Source organism: Phascolarctos cinereus, unplaced genomic scaffold, assembly GCF_003287225.1.
Source record: "Phascolarctos cinereus isolate Bilbo 61053 unplaced genomic scaffold, phaCin_HiC Scaffold_1;HRSCAF=81, whole genome shotgun sequence".
NCBI classification, from domain to species: Eukaryota; Metazoa; Chordata; class Mammalia; order Diprotodontia; family Phascolarctidae; genus Phascolarctos; species Phascolarctos cinereus.
This window is the reverse complement of record NW_027555514.1, coordinates 283,543,791-283,556,465: the sequence shown is the minus strand read 5'-3', so window position 1 is coordinate 283,556,465 and position 12,675 is coordinate 283,543,791. Positions and strand designations below refer to the sequence as shown.

General features: G+C 44.5%; 1 protein-coding gene across 3 annotated transcripts in view; it reads right to left on the bottom strand.

Moving 5' to 3' along the window:
- The window catches only part of GRAP2 (GRB2 related adaptor protein 2), an 89,351-nt gene that overhangs the window by 15,920 nt on the left and 60,756 nt on the right, over nt 1-12,675 (bottom strand). For all 3 annotated transcript variants that reach the window (XM_020982667.2, XM_020982666.2, XM_020982669.2), the window contains exon 4: nt 1,101-1,192. In XM_020982667.2, coding sequence (XP_020838326.1) covers nt 1,101-1,192 — 92 coding nt within the window. The remainder of the gene's footprint in view (nt 1-1,100; nt 1,193-12,675) is intronic.

Here is a 12,675-nt window from a genome sequence, read left to right as displayed (position 1 = left end):
AGGATTTCTGAGCAGGGGACTGACAGCACAGAGCAACACACATTTACTAGGCTCTTGCTGTGTGCAGACCTCTGTGCTGACGTGGCCAGATCTATGTATGAAAGAGATTCTCCTGGGCGTGACAGAAAAGATGCAGGAGGAGGAGGGGAGAGAGCAGAGCTTGGAGGGTCAAGGGAAGCGTTTTCTTTTTAGAATCAGGGAGGCCTTTGTGACTTTGAGCTAACCATTGTCCCCTCTCCAGGCCTCAGTTTCCTATTCTGAAAAACGAGAGGGCTGGGTGAACGTTGAGGTCGTTTCCTGCTCCTATGAGCCTATATCCTATGAGAGTGTTGACAGGCAGAGGGAACAGCAGCAATGATAATAATAACGATGATAATTGGTGGTGATGGCTGGTGCTTCTATAGCTCTGGGAATCAACAGCCGGGGGCAGTGTCTGAAGAGGGAGAGAGACCCACAGAGAGACAGAGAAAGACAAAGACAGAGAGAGATACAGAGACAAAGGCTCACCGAGAAAGTCTGAGAGACAGAGACAAAGGCAGAGAGTCAGAGAGATAGAGAGACAGAAAGAAAGAAACAGAGACAGAGAGGGAGAGACAGGGAGACAGAAACAGAGACGGAGAGAGAAAGCTAGAGAGACAGAGGTAGAGAGGGAGAGATGGGGAGACAGAAACAGAGATGGAGAGACAAAGACAGAGAAAGAAAGCTAGAGAGACAGAGGTAGAGAGGGAGAGACAGACAGAAACAGATGGAGAGAGACACAAAAAGACAGAGATATGGAGAGAGAAAGCAAAAGAGACAGAGATAGAAAGACAGAGACAGAGAGAGAAAAAGTGACCCCTGTGTATACATATATGTGTGTGTATACATATATATGTGTGTGTATACATATATGTGTGTATGAATACATATATGTGTGTATACATATGTGTATACACATATGTGTGTATGTATACATATATGTGTGTGTACATATATATGTGTGTGTGTATAGTATATATAGAAAACTCTTCTACACACACACACACACACACACACACACACACACACACACACAATCCCCATTACTTCAGAAGGTTCTCTGATGCCCTGATGGTACTTACCTAGGGAAGCGAATGTCTATGAAATTTTTCGGTACGTAGCCCTCTTGACTCCTCAGCTCAGCTTTGAACCATTCGTCTTGGCTACTGAGAATCTGCATGGAAAAGAACCAGGCACCCAGATGTTCTATTGGACCATTTGCTGTATTGCATGCCCTCCCATCTCCTACCTCCAAACCTTTGCAGAAGCTGTTCCTAATGCCAGGCGTGCACGTCTTCCTCGCCTCTACCACACAGAATCCCCTGGCTTCTTTCAAAGCTCAGCTTCGGGCCCACCCCGTACAGAGCCTGTCCTGAACATAGGCTGATAGAAGCTCAGGGACTTTAGATGTCACTTCATCTAACTCCCTCATTTAATAGATGAGAAAACTGAGGCTTGGTAGTAGAGTGACAGGGGCTAGTGCCTCTCCCCAGAAACTGCTTTTTATCTTTGTTTACATTTCACGTTTACTTAGCTGTCTACACATTGTCACCAAATGAAATGATATTTGTAAAGGGCTTAGCCCAGTGCCTGGCACACAGCAGGCCCTTAACAAATGCTTACTCCCCCTCCCCCCACGAGAATGTAAGCTCCTTCAGGGCAGGTATTGTTTGATTTTTGTTTTTACGTCTCCAGCACTTTGCACAGGACCAGGAGCTTGGTAGGTGCTTAAGGAGTACTGTGGAATGAATGAATGAGCCTCATAGGGAAAGAAGAAATGATTGCCAAAGGGGAGGAAGAGAGAGGGAACCTCAAAGCAGTTATCTGGCCCCAGGCAGTGCCAAGGCCCCTGCGCTGTCTGCAGCAGGGGCCACTGCCTGGCTTGGCAAGGATTCCCCCCCACCCCTTACAGCCCCATGGCTCTCCATTCAAACCTCTAGAACTCAGATGCCCTTAAGCTCAGAACCTCAGGGCTGGGCTCTCCCAGGGGTGTTCACAGATGACAATTTGCTTTTCTGATCAAGGAAGCAGGTGCTAATTTGCTAATGGAAGGAAGCCAGAGGAGATCCTCAGACACCCTGCCCCAGCCTGTGCCGGCAGGGGAGGCAGAGAGGAGGACCTGGCTTCCATTCCTAGCCCTGACCTTGGTGGAGTCATTTCTAGTACTGTGGGCTTAGGGCTAGAAGGGACCTCCATCGCCTCAGAGCACGCTTATTAAACACCTTTGGTGTGCCAGGCACGGTGCATACTACCTGCATGGGGTCTCTGAATTGTTGTTAATAATAATAAATTAATAATAAAAAATAAAATTAATAATAGCAATAATAGCTATGGTTCAAAGTTATATGAGTTAATAATAATAACAGAGTAGAGATACAAAACAATAACGAGACCTCAAGGAAATTACAGTCTACTGGGGATTCAGCTGCACACGGAGAAGTAAATAGAGGGTACTTTGAGGAGAGAGGGAGTATTAACAAGGTGGAGAGGGGAGATCTGGAAGGACTCCTCGGAGAAGGTGACCATGAACTGTGCCTGAAGGAAGGGAAGAATTCTGAGAGGTGGTGAGGAGGAAGGTCTGTCCCACTCCTGAGGTACAGTTTATGCAAATGCCCAGAGGTGGGAGATGATCTGTCACTTCTGAAGAACATCCCACAGAGCTCATGATATGAATAAGGCACCATTGGGTGTATGCTTTTATGAGCTCAAGGGATGGGGACCCTTTGCTTGGGACTGCTTTCTTCTTACTTATGGTGGGCTTGCCAATGAACAGTGTCACTGAGAAGCTTGGGGGTGTGCCCTGTAATGCCTTATCCAGGATAAGGACCTCTCCTTGGGCACCATCCAGTGGGATGACCTGGCTGTCTCTGACCCATTGGTGCTGGGTCTAAATCACCCTTTGTGCTGGGCCTGAAAGAAAAAAGGAGGGTGTATTTGAAGACCTGACACTTCTCCCTTTTGGGACAGACCCCTTTGGCATGAAAAATGTCTAGAAGGACAAAGTCGGAGCCAGATTACGGAGGGTCTTCTGTGCCAGGCTGAAGAGTGTGGTGTACATCTTTTCCTAGAGGAAGTAGGGAGCTACTGAAGATTTATGAGCAGGAGAGTCACCTGGTCAGGGTATCTTAGGATAATTATTATTGGAACTCCTCTTTGGGAGTAAATGATGAGGGTTAACAGGGCAGCTACGTGGTGCACTGGGATGGAGCATTGGACTTGGAATTAGGAAGACTCATCCTCATGAGGTCCATCTGGTCTCTGATACTTCCTAGCTGTGTGACCCTGGGCAAGTCACTTCACCCTGTTGACCTCAGTTTCTTCATCTGTGAAATGAGCTAGAGATGGAAATGGCAAACCACTTCAGTGTCTCTGCCAAGAAAACCACAAATAGGGTCACAAAGAACTCATTTAAACTTGTTTGCCTCAGTTTCCTCATGTAAAATGAGCTGGAGAAGGAAATGGCAAACCACTCCAGTATCTCTGCTAAGAAAACCCCAAGAGGGGGTGATGAAGAGTTGGACAGGACGTACACGACTGAGTAACAACATGCAGATTATCAGAGAATATGGTTCCTCTGTGTTATTGTTGTGTTGTTTGCTGGGGAACGGTTGGATGGGAGGCACCAGCTGGGGCCTGAAGAGGGGCCTAGAAATGTTCTGTGTGATGGGGGCGGCCAGCCTGCTTCCCGGGGGGCCTGCTGGGAAAGGGGTGTGACAACTCTGCAAAGTTTGCAAAAAAATATTTAACTGTGTAATTATAATAACCAAGCGTGGCCTTGGAGAAACGAGCCTTCCTTTCTTCTTTGCGGAAGTGGGGGACTGTGGGTGTGGAATAGGGTATACACCATCAGAATTGGTTGATTTGTCCGTTGGCTTTGCTGAACTGTTTTTTTTTCTCCTTTAAGAATAAGGGGAGGGGGAAGGGCTGTATTTCAATCTATCAATCTACATGTATTTAGTGCCTTCTGTGTGCCAGGCACTATGCTAAGCACTGGGGATAGAAAAGGAGGTAAAAGAGAGGCCCTGCCCTCAAGGAGCTCAAATTTAATGAAATTATTATAATAGCTAACATTTGTAGAACAGTTTAAGGTTTGCAAAGTCTGCACAATAGGGGCTATTATTCTATCCCCATTTTACAGATGAGGAAACTGAGGCAAAGAAATATTTAAGTGACTTGCTCAGAGTCATACAGCTAGTAAGTGACTGAAGCAACATTTGAACTCAGGGCTTTCTGACTCCGGACCCACTGCTCTATCCACTGTGCCACCTAGTGTCCAATAAATTAAGGTGATACAAAAACCAAAGACGATAATAACAACAGGATTTTTTTTAAAGGGGGTGGTGGTGGTGGAAATCAGTACCTCCTTTTAACAATGACTTTTTGGAAACAATGTCCTAAGCATCCCTAGGAGGGACCTGGATGGGGTGAGGCTGGTGCCATGGGAGGCTAATGGGGAAGTGATGGAACAGTAGTCAAGGCCTTGGTAGTCTGGTCAGCCCTGGCTGTTTGTGTGAACAAAGCCAGGACCAGAGCCCCTGAACCACCTCCCCCCACCTCATCTTCTTCTCCTGGTGTGTGAGCAGCGAAAGGTCAGTAGAAAGCGAGCAGACTTGGGGAGACATAGAAAGACTTATTATTCTATGTGCTTCTGTAAGAGCATGTACAGAGAGGAGCTAGAACACCGAGGTCATAGTCACAGACCGACTGTCACAGCCGGGAGGGCCCTTAACAGGAGATAGGAGGGCCTGAGAACAGGGAACACCAAAGTAGCTGACATTACTAACAAGTTCCTATCCAACTCTGCCATTCCATAGGCTTATGGAAATAGGCTTCCAGCTCTAGAGCTCAAGAAACCTTAGTGACGATCTATTCCAACCCCCTTATTGGCCAGAAGAGGAGGTGGAAGCCCAGAAATGTTAAGGGACTTACCCAAGGCCACACAGATAGCAAATGGCAGAGCTGGGATTTGAACTCAGTTATTGTGTTCATCACTATATCTGTGTGACCTTGGACAAGTCCTTTCAGTTACAGGGGCTCAGCTCTCTCATCTGTATAATGACGGGGTCAGGCCAGGGCATCTCTGAAATTCCTTCCAGTGCCAAATAGTATGAGCCTCTGGTAACTGAAGGTGGGCAGTTACACACAAAGTAGGCTATTCAGGTAGTGTGGCACAGTGGATAGAGCACTGGATTTGGAGGCAGGAAGCTCTGGGTTATAAAATAAATAAGAAAGAAGTTAAGGAAAAAGAAGCTAAGAGATAGAATTTTAGAAAAGTTAGATAGGGTAGACTTCTGAAGAAAACCGAATGGGAATAGAAGGGAGTATACCTTTTTCTCAGCTGTACATGGCACCTTCACAAAAACTGACCATGTTTTAGGGCATGAAAACCTCAATCAAATGCAGAAAAGCAGAAACATTAAGTGCATCCTTTTCAGACCATAATGCAATAAAATTATATTCAATAAAGGGCTAGGAAAACATGTATTAAAACTTAATTGGAATCTAAATAATTTAATCCTAAAGAACGAGTGGGTCAAAGAACAAATCATAGAAACAATGATTTCATTAAAGAGAGGGACGACAATGAGACGACGTACCCAAAATGGGATGTAGCTGAAGTATTACTTAGGACAAAATTTATATCTCTAAATGCTTATATCAATAACTTGGAGAAAGAGCAGATCAATGAATTGGGCATATGACTAAAAAAACCTTAAAATAGAACAATTAAAAATCTCCAACTAAACACCAAATTGGAAATTCTGAAAAATCAAAGGGAAATTAATAAAATTGAAAGTAAGAAAACCACTGAACTAATAAATAAAACTAGGAACTGGTTTTATGAAAAAATAGTAAAAGGGATAAACCATTGTTCAAATTGATTTAAAAAAAAGAAGGAAGACAATCAAATTACTGATCATCAAAAATGAAAAGTGAATTCACCACCAATGAAGGTGAAATTAAGGCAATTATTAGAAGTTATTTTACTCCATTATATATGTCAATAAATTTGACAGTCTAAGTGAAGTGGACGAATATTTACAAAAGCATAAAATGCACAGATTAACAGAAGAGGAAATAGAATACTTAAATACCTATCTTAGAAAAAGAAATTGAACAAGCCATAAATGAGCTTGTGAAGAAAAAATTCCCAGGACCAGATGGATTCATCAGTGAATTCTGCCAAACATTTAAAGAACAATTAATTCCAATACTACATAAACTATTTGAGAAAATAGGCAAACAACTACCAAATTCCTTTTATGACACAAATATGGTGCTGATTCCTAAATCAGGAAGAGCAAAAACAGAGAAAGGAAATGAGTGTAGACCAATTTCCCTAATGAATATTGATGCAAAATTTTTAAATAAAATACTAGCAAGGAGATTAAAACAATGTATCACAAAGACCATACCCTATGATAAGGTGGGATTTACGTTAGGGATGCAGAGCTAGTTCAATATTACAAACACTATCAGCATAACTGACCACATCAATAACAAAATCAGTAGAAATCATATAATTATCTCAATAGACACAGAAAAAGCTTTTGATGAACACCCCTTCCTATTAAAAACACTAGAAAGCATAGGAGTAAATGGAGCTTTCCCAGAAATGATAAGTATGATCTATCTAAAACCATCAGTAAACATTATCTGTAATGGGCATAAAGTAGAAGATCAGGGTTGAAGCTAGGATGCCCATTATGACCATGATTAGTCAATATTGTTATAGAAATGCTAGCTATAGCAATAAGAAAAGAAAAAGAAATTGAAGGAATTAGAATAGACAATGCAGAAACAAAGCTATCACTCTTCATAGATGATGTCATGGTATACTTAGAGAATACTAGAATATTGACTAAAAAACTGGTTGAAATAATCAACAACTTCAGCAAAGTTGCAGGATAGAAAATAAACCCAATAAATCATTAGCATTTCATACATTACCAACAAAGCCCAGCAGGAAGAGATAGAAAAAGAAATTCCATTTAAAGGAACTACAGATCATATAAAATACTTGGGTATCTACCTGCCAAGATAAATCTAGGAACTAACTATATGTGAACATAATTACAAAACACTTTTCACACAAATAAAGTCAGATCTAAACAACTGGAGAAATATTATTTGCTCAGGTAGGCTGGGCCAATGTAATAAAAATGTCAATTCTACTTAAATTAATTTACTTATTCAGTGCCATACCAATCAGATTACCAAAAAATATTTTATAGAGCTAGAAAAAATGCTAACACAATTCATCTGGAAGAACTTTAAAAGGTTAAGAATATCAAGGGAATCAATGAAAAAATGTGAGAGAAAGTGACTTAGCAGTACCAGATCTGAACTGTATTACAAAGTGGTCATCATCGAAGCAATTTGGTACTGGCTTAGAAATAGAATGATGGATATGTGGAATAGATGAGGTACACAAGATACAATAGTAAATGACCATAGTAATCTAGTGTTTGATAAATGCAAAGATCTAAGGTTTTGGGATAAGAAATCGCCATTTGAAAAAACTTGCTGGGAAAACTGGAAATTAGTTTGATAGAAGCTAGAAAGCAAGGAACTGGGAAAAAAATTGCCGCAAGTTTTTTTGATAAAGGCCTCATTTCTCAAGTATATAGAGAATTAAGTTAAATTTAAAAGAATATGAGTCATTCCCCAACTGATAAAAGGTCAAAGGATATGAACTGGCAGCATTCAGAAGAAGAAATCAAAGCTATCTATAGTCACACAAAAAAAAAATGCTCGAAATCACTATTGATTAGAGAAATGCAAATTAAAAGAACCCTAAGGTACACTTCATACCTATCATATTGGCTAATGTGACAGAAAAGGAAAATGGCAAATGTTGAATGGGATGTGGGAAAATTCGGACATTAAGACACTGTTTGTGGAGTTGTGAACTGATCCAACCATTCTGGAGAGAAATTTGGAACTCTGCCCAAAGGCTATGCAATGTACATAACCTTTGATCAGCAATACCACTAGCAGGTCTATATCTCAAAAAGATCAAAGAAAACTGAAAAGGACCCACATTTACAAAAATACTTATAACAGCTCTTTTTGTGGTGGCGAAGAATTGGAAATTGAGGGGATGCCATCAATTGGGGGATGGCTGAACAAGTTGTGGTATATGAATGTAATGGAATACTACTGTTCCATAAGAAATGATGAGCAGGCAGATTTTAGAAAAACCTGGGAAGACTTATATGAAGTGACGTAAAGTAAAGCGAGCAGAACCAGGAGAACATTGTGCGCAGTAACAGCAATATCATATGATGAAGAACTGTGAATGACTTAGTTGCTCTCCACAATACAGTGAACCGAGACAATCCCAAAGGACTCACGGTGAAAAATTCTGTCCACCTCCATAGAATGAACTGACGGAGTCTGAATGCAGATCGAAGCATGCATTTTTTTACTTTCTTCATTATTCTTGTTTTTTTGGTCTGCATTTTCTTTTGCAACATGGCTAGTATAGAAATATATTTTGCATGATTGCACATGTATAATCTGTACCAAATTGTTTGCCTTGGGGAAGTGGAGAGAGGGAGAAAATTTGGAATTCAAAATTTTAAAAAATGAATGTTAAAATGTTTTGTTTACATGTGAGAAAAAAATAAAACGAAAACCAAATATATAAAAAAAAAAGAGAGCTGTGGTTCAAATCTTGAACTCGTCTTTATTAGCTATGTGACGTTGAGCAAATCACTTCTTCCCTCTATGCCTCAGTTTCCTCATCTGTTAAAAGGGGAAAATAAAAGCACCCATCTCTCAGGGTTGTTGTGATGATGAAATGAGATGATATAAGTAGAATGCTTTGCAAACCTTTGTTGATATGCCTGCTATTAAATAAGTCACTAGGACCTCTCTGTGTTTTCTCATCTGAAAAATGAGCCACGCCCCTTCCTCTCAGGGCTGTTTTTGAAACTCGAACCTGGAGAATGTATCTGGAAATGACGCCTGGCTATAAAGTACTCTCCAAACGGGAGGTCTGATGGTGGTGGAAAACCACAGCTCAGAGAAGCAAGGACGGGGTCAGGAGTTCTCTGAAGATGCTGTGTGCCAAAGCTTTGAACTTAATAGATTGCATGAGGGAATAAAAATGGGTCCCGTCTTTGACAGCTCGAGAAATTGCTAAGAAAGAGCTTCCAGGGGCCTTGACCGCCTTGGCTGGTCTCCTGCAGCGTGCGTGTTCGGGCACCCGTAAGAGGCAATCAGCATTCAAGCCCGGAGAGCTGGTGCTCACATCAAAGACGTAGGAGCGTCTCACTCCCAAGAATCCGTCTTCCCCAGGGCGCAGACCCGGGGAGTTCAGTCCGGGCAGCCGACGTTTTGTGCATAGATAAGTGAGGATATTACAGAGAAAGTAATTTAGACAGGGACGGCATGTCTGGATTGCAGGATTTACAGGGAGGAGGGACCTCAGAGGTGATGTGGGCCGACCTCCTCCTTGTACAGATGGGGAAGCTGAGTACTAGAGGGACGGAAAGACTTGTCTCGTGTTACGTAGGTAGGAGGATGTGGAGCCATAACCAGGGCGGGCAGCTGGGTCTTTGCCCCAGGGTGCCGAATTTGGAAGGTGCCCCCAGCCCCTGCCACACCCAGTCCTTCAGGGCCTTTGCTCTGAGGTTCCCTCCAATGCCCTTTTTCTCTGCCTCGGTCCCTTGGAGCCTGAGTGATGAGAGCCTGGGTTTCTAGCCCAGTTCGTTGGCAGGCCATCCAGGTGTGCCAAAGGCTCGTTTTCATCCCTCCCTTTCTGTGCCTGGGCTGAGGGGATGGTGCGTGGCGGTTTCCTCCCGTCGCTGTGGCGAGGGGCCTCCTGTTTCCTGTTCTCATCTCCCCATCAGTTTGGCTTCCTTATCTTCCACACTCATTATCTGAGTGCCAGCAGAGAGTTCTGGGTAAACGAGTGACGTCATAGCCACTGAGGTTTACTGCGCTTTCATCTTTTTGAAACTGCCAGCCTTCTGGTATCAAATGAGATACTATTTAAGCTTACCAAAGTGCCTGGCGTGTAGCAGGCGCTTAATTAATGTTTATTTCCTTCCCTTCTGAGGTGTGGGAAGAGATAGGCATCATGGGCAGTGGAAGGGCTGGGTAGAACTGGAGAACTCCTGAAGACCCAGGACCATGCACTCAGAGGGAAGGGATTGTAGAGATCATTCAGTCGAACCCACCCATTTCCCAGATGGAGAAACTGAGGCCCGGGGAAGGGACGTGACTTGCCCAAGGTCACACAGATAGAAAGTGGCAGAGGCAGGATTTGAACCCAGGTCCTCCGGCTCCAGAGACGTAGCTGTTTCCATTGAACTTGCAAAAGTCCTGGTAGATCTGCCTTGAGGCAGGAGGGGAAGGAGTGTGTTGAGATTAAGTATGGGGGGGGGGAACCAAACCACAATGTGCACATCCTTCTCTGCCCTGGGCTTCCTTCTCTTCTCTTCTACTCTTTTGCTGATTGTATCAATTACCATGGGTTGGAGGGCTCAAAGATTCAGAGCTGCAAGGGACCTTAGACACCACTCAGTCCAACCTTCTTATCGTATAGATGAGCAAACTGAGGTCCAGAGGGGTCGACCAACCTGGCTGTGGTCACATAGGTAGTAAGTTGCAAAATAGAATTTGAACCCAGATCTTCTGCCTCCAAATCTGCCTCCACAGTTCTCTCTACTGCACCAACCCCCCCCCCCCAGTCCATTTTATTAAAGTATGGCTGTGGATGTTCTCACGCCCAGACAGGGTGCAATGGCCAGGCGTGCTCACTATTGTGCTCCCAGGGCTGGCTGTTCTAAGGCTTTTCACATGCTCTCGAAGGAGTCCGTACTGCTTCCACATGTTCTGTCCAATTAGCATCCCTATCAAAGCCGAGACAGGAAGAGGAAGAAAAGGAAGGAGAAGGAGGAGGAGGAAGAGGAGGAAGAGAGGGAGGAGGAAGGAGGAGGAAGGAAAGGAAGAAGGAGGAAAAGGAAGAGGAGGAGAAGGAAGAGGAGGAGGAAGAGGAAGAGAAGGAAGAGGAGGGAAGAAGGAGAAGGAAGAGGAGGGAGGAGGAAGGAGAGGAAGAAGGAGGAAAAGAAGGAAGAGGAGGAGAAGAAGGAGGAGGAGGGAAGAAGGAGGAGGAGGAGAGGAGGAGGAAGAAGAGGAAGAGAAGGAAGAGGAAGGAGGAGGAAGGAGAGGAAGAAGGAGGAAAAGGAAGAGGAGGAGAAGAAGGAGAAGGGAGGAAGGAGTAGGAGGAGGAGGAGAGGGAGAGAGAATAACACATCCCTTGACGTAGTTTGCCAGAGTTGAGAGTGTTTCTGCGGGGAACCCAACCAGGCAGTGACCCAGCAGTGGGGTAAGGGGGGGGCAGTAGGAGTGGTTGAATAACCCTCTTCACCACTCCCCCCCATCCCCACCGTAGTGATAATACAAATGACTGTGCAGCTCCGCCTCACTTAAATCCAGTTCCCGCACAAGTCAAGGCATCACCTGGGATGTCATTGGCTCTGTTCAGAAACAAAGGACGGACAGCAGCAACAATCCCACAAGCAATAAGTGACATTTGTGTGGAGTTTCCAGGTTGGTGAAGCCCTTAATGTGCATTCTGTCATTTGAATCTCACAACAACCTTTTGAGGTGGATACTACAAATATTTTTATGCTCATTTCACTGATGAGGAAACTGAGGCTTGATGAGAGAAGTGACTTGCCCAGGGTCACACAGCTAGTAAGAGTTCTAGGCAGGTTTTGAACCCAGGTCTTTGTGACTGCAGGCCCAGCACTCCTACCTAGGAGGGACACCCAGCTGCTTGTCCTTCTCTGATGGTTCCCCTGTGCCTCAGGCTCATGCTGACAAGGCCCTTCCTCTTTTTTTTCGGGGGGGAGGGGTGGGGCTCCTGGGCTGTATACCCAGGGTGGCAGATGCCTCTGGAGAAGGTAGGAAAGGCCTTTTAGAGCTCTTGGAGCCTGAGTCTTGGCATAGCAGGGGAAGGGGTCAAGGGAGAGCAGTGGCACCATTGGAATGATTGGGCAAGGATGCTGGAAGGGAAGCCCCCCATCTCATCGTCTACCATGCTGGGGGCTGGCGGGTGTGCCCAATGCCAGCAGAGAGCAAGCTCACGTGGGCTGGCATCCATGTGCTAGCCCAGACATTGCAGATCGCGGGAAGGGGAGGTCCACAGGCTGCTCATGGCAAGGCCTTGGAATGGCTGTCTGCCCTTGTGGTCAGCATCTGGTCCATCTTCAGACAGAGGCCCACCAGCTAATGAACTATTGAGCGTCCGAAGCAAATGCTGAAGTTGTACAAAGGCCTGGCAGGGCTGTGACCACACCGATACAGTCACGGGTCTCTGGAAGTGCTGAAGGTGACCTGGGTCTGAGTTTGGGCTCACCGACCAGTCAGATGGCCTTGGGAAGGTCACTTCCTTTCTCTGCCTTGGCTGCAAGGTGAGGCTGGGACCAGATAGTCTCCAAGGTCTCTGCTAGCTCAAAGCTCCATGGGTTCCCTTTTCTAGAAGTCAACAAAGCACTTCACCCCGACTCTAGAGCTAAAGCAAAAACCCCCCAAAACAGACTCTGGCGACATGGGCTTTATTGGGTCACCCCTTGTCTACTTATTTTCTGAATCTCTGCCCTGCATTTAACTGATTTTAAAATATTTTATTGACACCTT